At 54.6% G+C, this 18868-nt stretch overlaps 1 protein-coding gene across 1 annotated transcript; it reads right to left on the bottom strand.

Annotated features, from left to right (window-relative positions):
• Positions 1-9901: 9901 nt before the first annotated feature.
• On the bottom strand, positions 9902-18157 carry HOXC12 (homeobox C12). The gene is made up of 2 exons (XM_004274235.3): positions 15467-18157; positions 9902-14707 (listed from the first exon to the last, which is right to left on the bottom strand). The coding sequence occupies exons 1-2, from the start codon at positions 16065-16067 to the stop codon at positions 14469-14471; spliced, it is 840 nt and encodes a 279-aa protein (XP_004274283.1). The 5' UTR covers positions 16068-18157; the 3' UTR covers positions 9902-14468.
• Between the last annotated feature and the right edge of the window lie 711 nt (positions 18158-18868).

Genomic DNA, 18868 nt, shown 5'->3' with positions numbered 1-18868 from the left:
GACTATGGCTTTTATGGGGTTTGTGCTCTCCTCATTAAACCCGAGTTTATTGGAGGCAAAATGCTCCCCAAACAGTGATGGGAACTGGTAAGAGGGAGCTGAGAGGTACCCCTTGCAGAGGTGTGGGCGAGCATTCAGAGTCTCCACTCTGGCTTTCCCCACTTCCCCCCAGGGCCCTGGTTCCCCCTCAATCCTGGCCTCCTGGGCCTTGTGGGGCCCAAGCCCCCAAGGCAAATTCTGCACCGCCAGGGCCGACAGTGGGGAGGGGGTTTGCTTCCTGTGAGGAGACAGCTGTGGGCCTGAGCACTTGAATTTGACCACCAAAGTTTATTCCAGGGCCACCATAAAAGTGAGCCAGGCTGCTACAAGGAGCTGCTGGCGGCTCTGTTTCCTTGAAACAAAAAAGAAAGGCAAGAAAGAATGTCAAAGGAGCGGATGTTCAGGAAATTCTAGGGTCTCCCAATAGAGGCTTGTGAACATTAATATTTTTCCCCCTAAAATTAAGGCACAAAGTTCAAAAAAATGTTTTTCTAGTTTTGGTCTGACTTTTAATTTTTTAACAACTTAAAAAAATCCCAACAACTGGAGGTTGCTGCTGGGGTCAAGGAGAGAAGGCCTTGGCTGCTGAAGTCGGGGAGACATTGATTGGCAAAAGTGCCCACGGTGTGGGCGAGTGGCCTCCCTGCCCAGTCCTAGGTCCAGGCCACCCTGAAGCATAGGCTGAGCTGCCTGCCCCAGCCGGCATCCCTGAGCATCCGTGCCTCCCCCGACGTGAGACCCAAAATCGGTCCCCAAGTTGATCCCCAGAAGCCCTGGCAAGCCCCACGCCGTGGAGAGGAGGCTGCCTTCCCCCCTCATCTCATGGGTGCCTGTGGCCTCTCCACCTACTGGAGTCCCAGCTTTCACCTGAAATCCTCCTTAGCAGGGCCATCCTGCCCGCCCCACTGACTCTGGGTGGCCTCATTCAGGCAGCTAGCAGGCAGCTGTGGTTTGGGCAGCCGCCTCGGTACTCTGGCCAGGGCCACGACAGACTCTTCCCTTTCACACACAGACACCAGAGGTGGCTTCAGAAGGGGGCAGTATCTCCAGGTCCTAGCCCAGCACCCCACACACAGTACTGGGCCCCCTCAGAGCTTGTCCACCTCCTGCTGCTGCTCTGGAGAGAGCAGACTGCAGTAGGGAAAGGGGCCCACCCCACAGACCAAGAACTGGGAGGAAACTCCAGTTTGGAGAAAGGGGGCCCTTAGAGCTCTCCAGTCTGTAAGTTCAGTTTGTGTGGGGTCAATAAAGAGAAAGGCAATCAGCGCATGGACACCCTCAGTGGATCCGAGGCTGGGCCAGCGAGGATTGCATCCTTTTGCACAAAATCTCTCTCCCTTGCAATGCCACTGAGTTTAATAATCCCTTTAATGTGCTTGGGGATTTTCAGGCGGGGATTTTCAGGCCTGCACCCCGTGACACCTCCCACCCCCAGCCAGGGAACTAGAAGGGAAAGGGACTGCCAGTTCTCAGACTCCCATCTCTCCTCAGCCCTGGCCATTGCCCCAAGCCCAAGGCCCCAAGTCAGGTCACCTAAGAGGACGCTGCTCCAAGGTTCCTCCGGCCCCTGGACAGGAAAGGAGGAGGGAGAAGGGCAGCCCCTCTGCCCCCACAGCCCCACCCCCTTTCCTCTTCGGAGGAGGGATTGTCCTGGGAGGCTAGCAACGCGACCCCATTTCTCCCAATAAAAGTCCCATTTTACGAGCCAGTTTCACTGGCCCCTCACCAAATGCTCTAAAACCAAGGAAATGTCTTAAAAGCAGTCTGGAAATGGAGCCACTACCATTGGACCTTGGTCTCCAAACTCAGCTGCAACAGCACACACACACACAAAATGCCTTTTCTGGGCAGAACTGCAGTGCTGAGCCACCCAGATCTCCGAACTCTTGGCCCAGTGCAGGCCGGGTTGGCCGGAGCCGCCATTCCCCGGCTTCAGCGCCTACTTAGGCTCGGACCCAGTCCTCGCAGATCAAAGTGAGCTGGCGGCATTTTTATGAGATCAACTTCAGTGGCTCGTTACTTGTGATCAGATGCCTGGGTTGAAAATGCAAAAGGGAACAGCCCATCAACCCGAAAAGGAAAAGGAGAGAGAGAGAGAGAAGGCGCAGGCATGGGGTGAAAAAATTCAGGTGACACATGGCAAGAAGATTCCAGTCACCCACAAAAAAGACCCTTTGCCTGCAGCGAGAACTGTTTGTGGGTCAGTCCCAGCCTCCAGGCGCTGCCATTTCTCCCCGGTTTCAGGAGCCAGGAAACCTGACTTGCCTGTGTTCTGAAGCCTGATACGAAAGCTTCCACAGTGTGGACCTGCCACGTGGGGCAGAATGTGGCCGCCTGCACTCCCTTGCCCCAGCGGGGAAGTTGCCTTCTGCTCACGATTCAAAAGTCTCTCCCATTTTGCTGCTCTCCTCTCTGAGGTCTCCGTGGTCCTCCGGTCGCTACAGCCAGAAGTTGAGTTACAAGAAGATTCGCCAGAGATTTATCGCCTGGCCCCAAACTTGGAGAGCCTCGTTGTCATAAACAACCGTCTATTGTCTAGACTTTTATCTCCGGGTATGGATCGTGCATTACTGAGGCTCAGGAGACACGGGCCTTGCTCTGTGGGGTGTGCGTGCAGCTGAGTGCTTGCCCCCTTGCCCCCAGGGGTTTCTGTGGGTAGGTTTAGGAGGGGACGCAAGTGTGTGTGTGCCCTTGGAGCTGGGCAGGTATACCTGAGTGTCCAAGGGTGAGGGCTCGAAATGGGGAAGGTCTGTCTGTGCCTGGGAACGTTCTGGTGCATGTACTTGTGTGTTGGGTCAGAATTTGTCACGGTATACTTTGTTTCTCGGGCATTTTAAGTGTTCCTGTCTGGGCTTTTGCGGGTTTTATTAACCTGTATCCGCTTGGCCTGTTATGTCCCTTGGAAGCAGATCATCTGGTGTTTTTCAGTATTGGGCCCATTGTGTGTGTGTGTTTGGCTTCTCTGAGAAAATGGGTTTGGGTGATACCTTTCCAGTCTCTCCCTCAGATTTCTGCACCACCTCAGCCTAAATCACACCTCAGCCTCTGCCTTCACCGCAATGTCTTGCCTTGCTTCGCTCACTGCAAGTCCCTGCCTCTCCCAAGTGACTACCAATTTTCTGTCACAGACACAAAATACATTTTTGCAGGATGAGGTCTGGCTATCTTTGCCTTTCCCACACTAGGGGGAAATGTCGCAGCTCGTAGTAAACTCCCTCCCTTCTTGGGGCTCCCCTTCTCTGGGCTGAGGGGGACATCAGAAAGGGCTTCCCCAGTCCACTCTGACCTTTAAAGATACTGTCCAGACAACTCCAGATAATGACAGAGAGGGCCTGCCACTCCCTCCCTGGCGCTTCCCGGCAGCAACTGTCCTCACCCTGGCCACCCCCTCCGCCCCTTGAGCCCAGGCAGTAGGACGTTTGCCCAGATTAAACGTCAGTGGGAGAGACACTTATCACCTTAGATCTCAGGGTCAGAGGCTGTTTTTGAAAGCCAGGCTCCTTTAACACCAGCAGAGATAATCAAATCCTCCCCCTTTGTTTCTCATGATCAGAACACAGGGTGGCAGGGCTCCAGGCATACAGGCCTGGGAGCTCCCTGCCTGCCCCCACCGCTCCTGGCAGCTCCCACCTGGGCCCCAGACCCCACTTCAGGTCCCAGATAGTTCTTAGGCACCCTCAACCAGGTAGGTCAAGTGGGACGGGGCTGATCCCAGACTCCGTCCGGTTTTCCAGTTGAGAAGGGTGTAGGTGACAACCAGCAGGGGTTTGTGGGGCATCAGATTTAACCAGAAGCCCCCCATCAGTGCACCCCTCCCTTCCCTTGCCATTAGAATTCCCATTTCTCTCTCTCTCCCCCCCCCCCCCCCGCCCTAGTGCTGCTACCCTGGTACCCTGGAGGGAGAGGGCCAATGATTCTACTTCAGGCTCCTTTCTTCGGCCGCCTTCCTTCGCCTGAGTCCGCCGGCTGCCCGCTGCCCGCTGCCCGCTGCCCGCTGCCCGCTGCCGGCTTCCCGCAGCCCAGCCCGCCGCCGCCTCCACTCCGGAACTCGCTTTCCCTCCAGCGTGCAGGCTGCGGCGTCGCCTTACTCCGCCTCTCTCCCTGCCTCCCTCCATCCCTGCCTTTCCCCCACGTCTCAGACCAACAGATATCTAATATACTTGTCTAGGCTGAGCCGGCTCAACGCTGGGGGATCGCAGCCGCGTTACAGGGTCCTAGCGCGGCGCGCTTCGCTCCCCGTCCCTCAGCTGCAGCCCCCTACTTTGCTAGTTGCCGGGTTCAACAGCTTCTCTCTCGCTTTGCCGCTTCTTCCCCCTTTCTTTCCGCCTCTGGATATGAGAAATAAATAAATCCACGGCTCCTGCCTCATCAGCCCTCCCCACTCCTGCTGCCTCACTCCCCCTCCTCCTTACCGAGTGTACCGCCTTGTTTTCGAAGAAAATCTTAATAGTCAGACATCTAAGCTGTAAATGAACATTTTTTTTCTTTGTGACGGCTAATTTTCTCTCCAATTCTTACGTCTTGCTCCGCTTCGCGGTGGAATGGAATGGATTTAGAAGTCTGCGTATGGGAGGGGGTGAGTGGAGAGATGGAGCCCAGAGTTACAGGCGGTGGCGAGAGATACGGAAGACGGAGAGATACGGAGAGAAAAAGAGGCATTGGGGTGGGGAGAGGAGGGAGGGAGAGGGAGGGATGGATGGAGGGAGGGCGGGAGGGAGGGGGCCCCAGCTGGCGGGAGCGGAGCCAGAGAGAGAGAAAAGGAGAGAAAAGTTTCCCGGAGTCTTCATTAGTTGACTTCCTTCTCTGTCCACTGCTTCCCCCAGCCGGCCGAGCTCACCCCCAATAAAGGAAGGAGGGGGGGGTCTTTTTTTTTTTTTTTTTTAAGGCCCCAAAGAGTCCAGTGTTTACAAGACCAGAAATGCCACGGCCACGTCCTGGCAGAAAGAAAGGCTGAAATGGAGGACTGACGCCTTCCTTATAAGGTACGATGCTAACTTGACCTTCACTTTGTCAGGGCGCCCCCCGCCCACCCAGACCGCTGCAGGCGGCCAGGCAGAGCCCAGGCGACCCTGGCCTCTGCCTCCCTGCTTCTTTTTCTCTGTCAAATCTCTCCTTTCCTTTTTTTTCACTTCATCTTTTTCTCTTTTGTCCTTTTCTTCACTTTTTCCTACCTTTTCTTTCTTATTCCCTTCCTTCTCTTTTTCCCCTGCTTTTCTTCTTCCTGCCCCTTTCCTTTCACTCATTCCTTTTATTCTTGCCCACTGGTTTCATGGTTTCCCTTGATTCTCTCTTGCCCAGCTCTCTATTGCAATCTCTCTCTCTCTCTCTCTCTCTCTCTCTCTCTCTCCTGATCTTTTGAATCCCGGAAACAAGAATAAATATTTTAAGTACTCTCCCATCCCCACCCCAGCTGACCTCCACAGCCCTAGCCTGGCCTCTGCCCCCATCCAGGTATCTCTGGGGAAGAGGGTCCAGGAAAGAAGGCCGATTTAGGATTATAGGGGCTTCACTCTGGGCCCAGTGCCCACTTGAGGATGGCAGTGAATTTGGTTTTGGTAAGACTCTGTTTTCCTCTCACTGGCCTCACCCGCCAAGTCTCTGTGACCCTAGTCGTCTTGAATGGAGGACGAAGCCCTTGTTGTGGCAGTATGGGGAGAGCAGAGACCACTGCTCTTGAGACTAAGGGGGAGACTTAAGGACCAAATTGTTGTTTGCCCTTCTCTCAGCTTCCAGCCCCTAAAATCCTAGAGATTTCACTTAAGACCTTTGGGGAGGGAATTTAGAGAATTAGGGATTTCTGGAGATTCCCACACACATGAAAATAGGAAAGAGATAGATTATCCAGACCTCTCTGCTTTGCCTCTTGTTGCCTCCCATGCTCCAACAAAGCCTCGGACATTAACTCTAATCATATCTTGTGTGGCTATAAAATAAATGATATTATGGACACCCCTATAATTATCTATTATTCACTTACTTGTGATAATTAAAATACTGGATGAGGCAGATCTATGCAGACAATGTAAAGCCAAGCAAATATCCTGGAAAATGAAAGTGAATCTGTGTCCATTCTTGAGTATGTTCCAGAATCTGTAAGCCTGCTAGGACCTCCTGGATTTAGAAGTAGCCATCTTGTAGGGGATAGGGTCATATTGGGAGACGCTACCACTTCCTTTTCCCCCCTACATCCCACTTCTCCTCCTCCTTTGCACAGACACCAGAGAGGATCAGACAATCAAAGGGAAATTCTTTCTCTCTCCCCCTACAATTATCCAGATAATTGCATGAATTCTTCCTTGAACATTGCTGTGTGGTCAGGGTTGAGATTTCAGCAGGAAGTGCAAGGGACAGGATTCCAAATGGGGGAAGCTGAGAGAGAGTCCTGTGTTCTTACATTCCCATACTTTATAGTTCTGTCTAGTGTTACATTGTTTCTTCAGGCAAAGATCTTTGTTCCCTTTCAGTCATATTTCTCCCTTCCCCCTCCCTTTCTCTCTCTCTCCCTCCTCCCTTTTTCCGGTCCCTTTAAAGGAGACCCAGATCATCCTCTGCTCTTAATAGATGACTATAAAAGTAAAATTAATTCCCCCCTGCCTTTTAATATCAATATCTCTCTGTTAAGTATGCACATTGGTGAGAATAAACAGAATTAAGTGCTGCAACCCAAACCAGCAATTATATCCAAGGGTTTTTTGGGGGGGAGTGTTTCGTTGTTATTTGTTTTTTTGTTTTCCATTGGGCTTATCTGGGAGTGTTTACTCTGCCGAGAGATAACCAGGGGGTATTTGTATTATTTTTACAAGCTCATTGGGGCCTGAGCCAGTACCAACCTGGTAGAAAAAGCAACCATGAAGCCAGAGAGAGAGCCAAAGGAGGGAAGAGAGCGCCAGATGGAGATGAAAAGGAACCACGCGGAGAAATGCAGGGAAAGAAGGAGGCGGCAGGTCCCGGAGCAAACGTGGCAGAGGGCAAGACAGGCACTCAAGGACAGAGGTTTATGTATTTTTATTAAATTTTTTTAAAATTTGGGGCTCAGTGAAGAGAAGGGACGACTCAGAAAAGGGGAGGGGAGAGGGGATTATTCGAGTTACAGCGTGACCACCCCAGAAGGGGAGAACACTGGATACACCAGATCCTCGGTGATCCCCGGTGCTGGTGCTGGAGCAGGAGCTGCACTGGGCTCGCTCTGGTTCCGATTTGCCGCCGTCCCACAGCCCGTCGGGCTGGGCTATCGAAGCCCCCCCTCGCGGCCACCAGGGCTTCCTCGCTCTCCTTATCATTCCATCTTTATGACGAGGCTTGTTAACAAGACCAGCGAGCTGGCCACGCACATCTATCTCTGCCGCTCGAGCTCAGCCAAGCAGCGGCCGGCGGGGGCGGGGTGGGGAGGGGACTGGCGAGGCACTAATTAATTGATTTCTTTGGACAGTAAAGTATGGCCGCATCTACATGGAACCTATCGACTCATAAACAATATCTCTGTTGGGTGTGAGTGTATTGTCTCTCAAAGAATTTTTCCATAGGCGTGTGTCATGTAGTCCAGGATTTTTAGCTGCTAAAGAAAGACCCAAGTGGGTTTCATTTTTAGGGGGCCAGATCGGAGTTAGCTCAGCTCCAGAAAATACTTTATGACTGCCTCTGAAAAAGCGTTGGGAATGGGTTTTGTTGAGAAAAACTTGGGTTATTGGATAACCTTTCCCAGTTGCTTGGTTAAGGTTAAGGATGGGAACTGGAGTTGAGGAGTTGGGCAGGCCGGAGTCCTCTTCCCGGTCGTCTGGGACGGAGTGGGGTGCTCTCGGATTTGAGAGGAGCATAGAAGACAAGGTCCAGCCTTTACTTCATACTTCCCTGGACTTGAGTTTTTAAAGTAAATTTTTAAAAAGTTAAACAAACCTTAGCTTTCAAGAAGCCCTTGCATGCCCAGCACACAGCCGGAACCTACCTGTTACACACCTCACCTGGTTGCTGCGCTTCCTTCTTTCCCCCTTTCCTAACTGGCAGCTCAGAGTAACTATATTTATATTATATCTAGAAGAACACATCCTGAGACAGAAGGGGCAATGTAATTATACAATGCTAATTCCATGCAGGAGTGGTTATGCAGTCAGACCCTTCCGCAAACAGGACCTAGGGCTCTAAATATAGACCCTGACCTCAGACAAGAGAAGCAACAGTTAAATAGAGATAGAAGACCACTCATATAAATAATCCACGTAGACACAGAAGGGGGTTTGTAAAAGACAGAAATAATAGAAATACAGGACAGAAAAGAGGTTCAGCTGATAGAGAATGTCATTGCCAATGCCTGAGCTTCCTCCTGCTACTGTTTTTAAGATTGCCAGAGAAATGTGTATTATAAATACAGTAATATGTGAAATCAAAGTATGTACTTCAATGTATTTGGTACACATACACCATGTGTACAAACATAATTCACAATATATTTTTCATACACTGGGTTGATAGGCACTTTGTGTATATATAATAACATGATGTATATTTTTCATGCAGTTTTTTAATGTGGATATATTAATATCTGGATGCATTGTCCATGTACTGATTTTATATGCCCTTTGGAGTGTATACATCCATGGAGCTAAATAGATGTAGGACTGTACCTTCCCTGCGCAGGATGTGTGCAAGTGTACTGTTTAATCTATGTAAATGAATTTTTACATGTAATGGGTATACATGCTATATGTAATCTTTTCCCAGGAGGTTGTTTTCCCATACAATAGATGAGTGCCTCCATATGTATATTTTCTAGAGAAATATATTTTCCATGCCCAGAATGTACATGTAATATAGATGGCTGTGCATTTTAGACTGTTTCAGTATATCGGTTATGTCGGCAGTATGGCCAAGCGTGCATTTTGTGGAACGGCTTTTCCATGCTCCGAATGTGGACTGTGCGTCTTTCACAGGGAGCTTTTCTAGCAACAACTGCCGGTGAGTTCCGCACAGACCGGTCGTTGAAGGAAGTTCTCCACTCCGGTTCAGGGAAACTGACAAACGGAAGGCTTATCTCGGAGTCCCCAGGAAGCGGCTCCGGCTCAGAGAGGAGAACTCACCCCCAGGCAACCGGCTGGGTCACAATGGCTAAAGGTCCGCTGCGTTTGGTCTCATCCAAGCCCAGTTCCTCGGCTCCGGTGCCAGGCTCCCTCGGGCGGCACAGCGTTTCGGAGCTTGGGGCAGAGCCGCCGGCGGTGACGAACCCGGCGGGAGGGCGGGCCGCCGCTGTGGGGACGCCGCGTGCCCAGCAGAGGGAGGGCACTTGGGAGAAAGGCCTGGTTCCCGCAGCCCGGCAGCGCCTCGGACTCGGGCTGTTCTTTGAGGTCACCCACAAACCCACGGAGCGTCCCCCCGCCCCCGGGCTGTGGCTCAGGGCCGAGCGGCTGGGCGGGTCCGGGTCTTCGCGGTCTCCGCGGATCTGGCCAGCAGGGGTCATCCGGTCCTTCGCGGGAGCCGGCGGCCCTCGCGCGGCGACCGGAACTGCCGGCTCTGTTCGGGCGGCGGGGCCGGGGCTGGGAGGCGCGCCGGGTTTCCTCTCCCCGGGACCCCGGGCACACCGGAGCCGGAGCCGGGGCCGGGTCAGGCGGGCGGGGAACTGGACTGAGGCCCCGGAACCCTGTCCGCCGGGCCGGGGCACGGAGCGCTCCGGGCGCGGGGAGGGGAGCGAGCGGCCAGGCGCCCGCGTCGGCCACCAGCGGCCGGCGGGCCTTTGTCTCGGGGCCTCCCCTGAGCGGCGATCGCGAGCTCGGACCCCAGCTGCCGCGGTGCTGCGCGTCCGGTGGCGGAGGGCCCGGGACGCACGCTTCTCCGCGGAAAACCGGCAGCTCCGTCTCGACGGAGGCGGATACCGAAGGGCGGCCGCTCGAGCCTAACGCTCGGCTTATACGCGGCTGCGGGATCCCAGGCCTGCAGCCCACCTCGCGCTAAATTACACCGAGACCTTCGGCGCCTCCCTGTGCCTGCCGCGCAGAGAGGGTTGGGGGCTCCGGGGTGCGTTTCCCCCACGGGTCGGGGGCCTAAAAACCGCTCCTACTTTCCTGGTAATGGCGGGGAGGATGGGCGGGAGCTCCGGCCGGTCCGGAACCCAAGGTCCCGGGGGTTTGATTTTTCGAAGATCGGGGCCGGCGGTCCCTGCACCGCTCTGGGTCTGAGCCATCGATCGCGCCGGGTTTCCGGCTGCATTAGCATCCACAGAGCCCGGGCTGCCGGGCCCATCTCCCGCCCGCTCGATAGTGGCTTTAAATACCCTAGCTGCGTGTACGCAGCTCAGACTGGAGTAGAACTGGGTGATAATCAGGGCCAAATACACAACTCATTTGAATGGCATAAGCTTACACATACACAACAGTGAAATTATTTTTCTACCTGGATTATCCAGATAACTCTCTCCTTTTCTTGTTCCTCAAGACCCAATTAGAGACACAGGGTGCCTTGTCTTAAATCAGTGGAGTAAATTGTAGTTTGAGGACTTAAGCCAGACAAATACTTGCAAAATAGATGCAATCTTTGCCCAGATCCAGAGCTCAGCCAGGTCCTGGGTATTTGGGTTGTGGCTGCAGCCATGACCTTCTCTTTGGCCAGGAGACCCAAGGACTTGTTATTCAGCCGTTGGGAGGAGGTTATAGTGTTTTTCCTTCTCTGACAGCTTCCCCAGTTATTGAGTCTCAGGGCCTGCATAGACAAAACCCAACAAGGAACCTTCTCTCTCAGATCTGCAGTGTCTCTGGGAATAAACCAAGGGAATAAATTAAAGGCCAGTTATTCCTGACCTCTCTAAATTCCCTCTTTCCTATTTAGCCAGAAATGCCTTCACTGTTAACTCTTCCTGTATAGATGTGGCTTAAGAAGAGGGTAGTCTCTTGCCTGGATTCACTGGGATTCAGACCTCCCCCAACCTTTATTCAGACTCAAGGGTAGCCACTCAGTCCCTCCCCTACACCACCAGCTCAAGGCTGCCAGAAGCTATCCAGTCCCCAGCCTACCCCGAACTCTGTGGGCCCTTTATAGGAGTACTCCTAAAGCTTGGGATCTCCTTCCTGCCCGAATCCTTCAGATGCACACTCAGCAGGGGATTGGGGCAAAGGGAGGATGGGATTTGGTCTAAATCTGCTACTTTTCCTAGTTGCAGGAGTAAAGAAAGGAGGGGAGAAAGAGAAAGAAAGATTTCAGGGCAGGAGGCGTGGCTCGGGAGGCTGGGCTCAGAGGGGGGCTCTTGTTATTCTGGAGCAGGCCCAGGAGGGTGGAGGGGGAATTTGGAGGAGACTTCGTGATTGGAGCCTGGCTGTGAGAAAGGGAAACTCAGGGATCAGAGGCTCACGGGTGGAGGCAGAGGGAGGGCATCCCATCCATAAGGAAGGAGTGAGGTGGAGGTGCAGAGGACTCCTGGGCTCAGCTGAGACTAGACTCTGGCCTGGACCTGGGCCTCTCTCTGTCACGGCCTGGAGGGGCCGCAGCTGACAGAGGCGGAGCCTATTTCACCAGCTTCAAGGGGTCTTTAGTACACTCTCCAGTCATCTTGCAGTGCACAAAATGTGCTTTCAGAGTGAAGCCACAGGGTTAGAACCATCAGGGTGAAGTGTGGACCCACCAACCCCTGCCCCTACCCCATGGCACTCTCACCATCCCAGCTCCAACCAGCTCTTGCCCCTACCCTGGCTTCACTTCTTGGAGATCTTGCAGCTCAGACTTCCTTTTTGTGGTGCTGAAGGTAGTTTCAGCCTCCTCCGGGCTGTCCACATTATTTTTACAACCCCACGACTCCTCAGATATCCCTCTCCTCCCTGCTAATCTACCATCCCCCAATTTTCTCTCTGCTAGTAATTGCTTGGGACTGGAGATGGCAGCTCATCAACAGATCTTGGTTGCTTGTATATTTTTGTTGCCCCTGCAACCGCTCTTCCTTTATTATTATACGTTTACTATTTTTATTATTCACCTGGGCTGGAAAAAGTAAAGTGGGGGAACAGCTAGGAGGTTGGGGATCCCATTCTTTCTGGGCATAGGAGACGGTGTGTATGGAGCCAGTTTAAAATTTTTCTCTCAAAAAAATCACATCATCATACCATCATGTTTTAATTATTATTATTAATATTAATATGATGAAGCAACTCTGTACAAGGACTATATAAAGGGAAAACGTGCTAGAGACAGACGTTTGCATAGGAGGGCACACTACAGAGAACCGGGGAGGGAGGAAAGGAGGGCATCTACCCACAGGGATCACACTAGGTACTAGCAACAGACACAGAGAACAGGACACAGATTGACAGAGAAGCTCACAGAAATCAAGTTTAAAGCGACAGGAAGAGAATATTGCATATCTTTGTCCCCCCACCCCGTTTGGAGTGTTTTGGTCTCCTTTATTAAGCTGGGAGAGTCAGGCTGGAGTGGTGAAACTCAAATCCAGCACCCCAGAGACCAAGAGGTCACAGGAGGGGCTGTATGAAGGGGTACATGGGTGACCAGGCAAAGAGGGGAGTGCCTCATACCCAGCGCCAGCCCACAGGGGAGTGTGCAGACAGCTGGAACGGTGGTGATTTCTGCAAACGTGTACATAGGTTAATGTGGGTGGGGAAGTGTGTCAGGTGCCCAGTGCGGGATGAGGGTATGTGATTGTACGGCTACTCTGCAGGGCTGTATTTGGGGATATGAGGCTGCCTCTTTGCAAGTACAGTCAGGAGAGTGGTGTGGGCCAAGTGCTGTACTGGGCAGCTGTGCCTATATGTTTGCCCATGCCTCTGCACAGTCTTTCACAGGGACTTGAATCTGGTGGGAGAGTGGATTGCCTTTCCAGGGTGTGGAAGGAGAGACTTTCCCCAGGTGGGAAGAACTCCAAGCTGGCGGGCCAGTTTCACACTGTCCAGGCTGGGCTTAACTCCCATCATTCCCCTGCTTCTCGCCCTCTTGATCCTAGCAAGGGTGGGTCAGCAGGTGGGAGGTTGGGGGACTCTCACCAAGGGGAATCAAAACAGAGTGCAAGAAGGCAGGGGGGCTCCTTCACAGCTTCTCTTTCGGAAGCCAGCCTGGGATCTACTGGGCTGGGGCTGGGGCCTGAAGGGGGCTATGAATAAAAGGCCCTCGGCTGGAGAAGCCACTTTCTGGCCTCCAGTGGGTTTTGGGGATGTGCCCTTCCCTCTGCTCTGGTCCTCCTAATCTGCGGCTCCCTGGCCTGGGGGCGGAGACAGCGGATCCTGAGACAAAGGGCGCCGTTGGGGAGCAGGTGGAGTAGGGGTGGGTAAAAGAGAGAAAGGAGTTGGGTGGGGGGCTGCAGTGCCCCCTCCTTCATTGTCACCAGCCTGGGAAACCCGGGCTGAGCGGGGGCCTCCGCGGCCGGTAGCCCCTTTTAGGGGCGGATTCTCTTCCCGCCTCGTAAATTACGCCGGTCCAGCCTCCGGCCGGCCGTGACCGTGAACGCCAGCGGCGAAGCGAGAATCTGCAGCGGCTGCCAGAAACTCTCTCGGCCAATCAATGCCGCGCTTCGCAGCTCCTTTTACAGCTTCCTGGGCTTCCCGGAGGGCCAGGTGGGGGTCCCTGGGGTGGCTACTGAACCCGAGGCTGCGTCCGCTCAGCTCTCAATTCCCCGCTTGCGGCTTCCGGTCCGCAGCCGCCTCAGCGGCAGGAAGAGTGGATGGCAGCACACCTGTGAGCGAATGGGCGCAGGGGGCTCGGGAGAGGGCTGGGGACCAGGAGACGGTTCGGGTGGCCTGCCCTAGAGGGGACAAAAGCCTGATCATCACCTTGTCCACAGCCGGGTCTGCCAAATGCTTATGCCTGGGCCTGCTCTGTGTCCAGGCCTGGAGGACCCAGACCCCAGCGGACCTGGACATTGCCGATCATTCTGTTCTCCCAAACCACACTTCCTCCTAGGTCCCCCCACTTCCTTCTGCCCTCCCAGAGCTACCCTGACCCCTTCCCTGCTCTCTGCCCATCCTCCACTCTTGCTCCCTCCTCGCAGCCTCTCCTAACCCCAATAACTGCAAGTTCTGAGAGCCTTAGTCCCACTGTCCCCACCCTCGCCTACTCCTGCAGGCAGACAGACCTAAGACCACGGAAGGAAAGTGGTGGGAGGGGACGCCTGAGTCACCTTTCCTCCAGATCTTCAGACGGAGGCCCAACGCCCCGGTCCCATGTCAAACTAGCCCCTCCCCAGCGCCTCAGCCTTCCCTGCCCCTACCCCCTGCCTGCAGCTGTGGGCTTCCTCTCCCTGGCTGGGTTCTTCCCTTCTCTCTGGGACCTGGCAGGGTCTGCTGGGGGGTGTGTGGGAGGGAACCACGAACAAAACAGACAAGAGGACATCCCAGGAGGACCTGCCAGAGACGCCTGGCGTTCTAAGCGGGGACTGTGTCCCAGGCAGTGCCCCCTCTTTGCTCTCTGCCAGAGACAGGCTCAGTCTGGGGCTGGCGCCCGTGTCTTGCCCCCTAAAAGAAGGAGAGAGCTTGCTCCCTCAACAGAAGTCTTTTCTTTTTCATTCTGCGGTTCTGAAACCAGATCTTGACCTGCTGGTCACTAAGATTCAAGCGGTCTGAGAGTTCCCTCCGGCGCTGCCTTGTGATGAACTCGTTCACCAGAAACTCGCCCTCCAGCTCCGCCAGCTGCAACTTCGAATAGGGTTTGCGCTTCTTCCGTGAGCGGCTGTGGATCGGGTACCAGGGCGCGCCTGGGTGGAGACGAACCAGCAGGGTTGGCCAGGGGACCAAGAGGTGACAAGCCCAGTACCGTCGGTCCTTCCCCAGCCCCTTTCACCTTGGCCTAACACCCGACCCCAGGCTCTTCCTCTCCTCTCTTAGGAAGACTCCCATCCCCACCAACTCCTCCGCCTCCATCAATCTCTTTTTCCCCTTTCACTCTTTCTCCTTGCCTCCCCTACTTCTCACTGCAGTATCCCAGAACCTTCCAAATTCCTATCCTCTCACTTCTCCCCAAACCTCTTCTTCTCCAGGATATCCTGGCCCCTTCCTCTCACATCCTCCAGGATGGGGTCCTGATTAGTTAGAACAGACATGAGCGAGTGACAAGAGACAACCACTGGCCTTTCTTTAAAAAAAAAAAAAAGTAGGTAATGGGGGCCTGTGGGAAGGTGGAAAGAGAGGCCCTGGGAGGGCAGGGACCAGCCTCTGGGTCCCCACCCCCCAAGGCCTGGGGAAGTGTGTCAGAATCCCCTTTCTCCGGAGCTCCCTGCCCCCTCCAGCTGCAGGCCGAGGAAAAAGGGAATCTCTAGTTCTTTTACGGGGATATTTACATGTTTATAGGGCTTGCCCCCCCCAACTCCCTTTTTTAAAAGAAGCGCTTCCTCACCACACAGTCTGTCACCCCAGGAGGCCCTAGCTCAGTCCTACACTGCCCACCCCCCCCCCCGCCCCGCCCCGGGTCAGACGTCCCGTCCGGAGTAGCCTCGCGAAAGGGCCGGGGTCCTTACCGCTGGCCGCGAGGCCGCCGCCGGGGTTTAAAGGCGATACCAAGCTGCCGGGGTCGCCCGCGCCGGCGCCCTTGTTGCCCTCGTTAAGCAGGGACGAACTGGAGTCGGATTCCAGCGACTGGCACGAGGGCGGGTCGTGCGGGGGTCCCGCGCCACCCTCGCCGCCTGCCGCGTAGTCGTACTTGAAACCGAGAGCAGGCGGCCCCGACGGCTCCAGCTGCAGCAGCGCTGCCCCGGGCCCGACTCCTGGGCCGGGGTCGCGCCCGCGCTCCTCACGCTTCAGGCCCCCGCCGCCGCCCTCGGCGCACGGCTCGCGGTAATAACCCTTGCTGTCCTCCACGCGCGCCAGCTCGCACGTGCGGCCGAAGGGCGGGTTGAGCGACACCGGGCTGCCGAGATAGGGCTGCGGATAGCCATTGCACGGCTCCGCTGACGGCCAGGGCAGCGAGCACACGTTGTCGCGGCGCGGGTAGGACAGCGAAGGCAGCCCGGGCAGCTGCGCCCCGGACGCACGGAAGTTGGGGAAGTAGAAGGTGTCTCCCGTGTGGATGTTCACCAGCGGCCCCACAAACCCGGGATTCAGGAGATTATGCTCGCCCATTTCCGCGGGGCCCGACCGGCAGCTTCTACTTTATTGCTATCTGACATTAAACATAGTTAAACCTGCACCGGCCACCCATTGGCCGTCCAGCTCACGTGGGCGCCGCCGCCAGGGGGATGGGTGGGGACAGAGAATCCCCCCACCCCGCACCAACTCCAACTTCCCCCTTCCCCAATGGGGGGGGGAGGGAACGAACCGCGGGGGCAGATTTATTCTCTGGCTTCTGGTTTTTAAAAAATCATATAAAACCTAACGCAGAGATCGAGGCAATCGCCCGACACGGGGCAAGAGGGAAAAAGCCACACCAAAAATACCCGCACATACACGCTTCTGCACCCTGCACTACCCCCCCAGATGTATTATCTTCTCACCAACAGCTGGCCGAGCCCAGCCCGTCCCTCTTTAATTAGCTCCTTTATTAACTAAAACCGTTGGAATTTACAATATCTCCCCAATAAATTACTATTAGATATTGTGTCATATAAAGTTTACTGGCTGTTTAAGGAGACGGATGAGCCCTTTGGCTCGGGGTTTATTTACAGTAGAGGAGAAGTGGGGGTAAAGACAGGTTTCCCTGTCGCTGTCTCTCCCAGCCCTGCCGCTGCTGTGCTCCTTTTCCTCAGCTCTTTCTCCCCAAGAATTTAGGGAGACACCTGGGGTGTCTCCTCCAGGAAGGGCTCAGGGAGGATTACTAATGCTGGGTCTTCCCCATTCTCCAGCTGGGAGCCACCCAGCCACACACCTTCACTCACCGTCAGAGGAGAGATGCAGAAGAGAGGCAGAAGCAGCAGAAAAAGGAAGCGCCCAGCTCCATGAGGACTTGCCTGCCTGCTCCTGAAAATCTGGGGGCTGAACTACTCTTCCCCATGACTTCTGTGGGTCAGGGGGGCTTCTGGGGGCGTCTCTTGGAGACTTTGCAGCAAGAGGCTCTGGGCTCCCAGCAGGGCTTGGCTGGCCCAAGAGGCTCCTGATTCCCACTGTGGAGGAGACACTCACACCCCAGAACCAGCCTAGCATACCACTGGGACCATCAGATAACTGTGCCCAGCCCAATAGGTGTGCTGGGACTAAGGGAAAGAATGCCAGAGAATTATCTTGTTAGGGGTTTAAAATTATTTTTATAGTGCTAACCTCAGTAGCTCCTTCCACAGAAGGCTGAGGACCCAACGCTGGCCATAGGCGAAATTAATCGACATCTGGAAACCACAATCCGGTCTCAACCAAGTCCACAGACACAGCCAAACAGATTAAAATGAAAAAGGAAACAAACCCTCAAAACTAGGTGTATTCTATTGGAGTCCAGTAGACACAATACTCAGATTTCTATGCGATTACTTCGGGCTCCAGCAAAAGCATGGCTTTAAGTAATACCAGGTGAGATCAATAGTTCAGCAAAAGTCTAAATATGACAGAACACCAGAAGATTTGGAGAAAATGAGGGAGACGTGAGTCTGAGAGAATCTGGGAGAAAGAAATCCATGTGGGTGAAAGTTAAATATCTGAGAACGAGCGGAAGCTACAAAAGCAGAGCGAAGCAGAAGATTCTCATCTCCCTCTTTTTCTCTCTTCTGCAGGACATGGCAGAGAGAAACGCAGATTCTTCGAATTCCACAGCTCCCTGGGCGATTTCATATCCCAAACCATAGCTGGGACAGAAATGTGTCCGCGCGGGCTTCGCCCAGCCCGGCACAGCTCGCAGCTCGGCACCCGCCCCTCGCCCCTCTTCCCCTTCCCTGCCCTGGCCGTCCAAGGTCCCTCCCGCCCCCCCCCCGCCAGGAGCCCGCCCCGCGCCGGGCCCACTTGCCAGAACTGAAGCCAAGCGGTGGGATCCCAGCCCCGGCGCAGTCACCTTCAGTCAGAACCACGAGAGCCGGGGCGCCGAGGAGCGGGCAGGAGAGAGCCTGAATTGGCCTTTTCGTGCTTAATTGATTAAGGGGCTGCGCGGCTGCACAGAGCATCCCTCGGCTGCAAAATCCATGTCACAGCATCTCCAACATCTTATTTATGCCTCTTTTCAAGATGCATTAATGAGCGTTACTGAATATTTAATTTTAAAAATTTATTTGGGGGTTATTTTTGGTCATAAAGATAAACAGGGTGTGACTTTAATATCGTTGCTGTTTTCAATCAGAACGTTGCACCGGCGGCGAGGTCTCCAGGCCTCCAGGCCTCGCGCTCAGCCGCTATTGTTGGTGTGGGGGAGGCCGAGTTGAGCTTAGCGAGATAATCGCTAGTCCTTGTGCGGTGGAGGTTTCTCCCCATTCTCTTTTTCCCCTCCCAGATGACTCCAATCTCCTAGAAGGGAGACGCCAGGAGGAAGGTCTTAGCCTTTTCGCATCCCTCGCCAGCTCGAAAATCTCAGGCCCGGAGCTGTGCTCGCTGCCCTCCCGGCCAGGCCGCTGAGCACGCAGAGAGGCGGCCACAGGGCGGCAGATGCAATGCCGGGGAAATGAGGATGGAGTGAGGACTTCCTTCTTCCAGACACGCAGTTTCTCCCGGTCCGATTTGGCCCCATCAAAAAAGACCAGTTTCCCCACGTTTCGGACCCTGGGCACTGGCACACGCACAAACCCCTCTTCCTTCCCCCTCTTCCTTCCGTGCAGCCGACCTGATTCCTCTAGGGGAGAGCTGCCGAGGCCCATCAGCAAAATTCACATCCCCAGTGCCCTGCCACTCGAGGATCACTAGGAACCTAGGGGTTATCAGGACCCCGGCGAGGACCCAGGCAATCTAGGCGCCCAGCCTCCTCGTGTACCACCGCGGTTCTGTGCGCCTTTAAGGCTCCCCGCCGCACACGCAGC

The sequence above is a fragment of the Orcinus orca genome, chromosome 11 (genome assembly GCF_937001465.1).
Source record: "Orcinus orca chromosome 11, mOrcOrc1.1, whole genome shotgun sequence".
Taxonomy (NCBI): domain Eukaryota; kingdom Metazoa; phylum Chordata; class Mammalia; order Artiodactyla; family Delphinidae; genus Orcinus; species Orcinus orca.
This window is presented reverse-complemented; position numbering and strand designations above follow the sequence as displayed.

What these genes read in the sequence shown, in the direction of transcription:
- HOXC12 (XM_004274235.3), bottom strand. Translation starts at nt 16,067, where the DNA reads ATGGGCGAGCATAATCTCCTGAATCCCGGGTTTGTGGGGCCGCTGGTG. An exon ending in CGGCGGCCTCGCGGCCAGCG is followed by an intron (nt 14,708 to 15,466) that starts GTAAGGACCCCG and finishes GTCTCCACCCAG; the next exon opens with GCGCGCCCTGGTACCCGATC.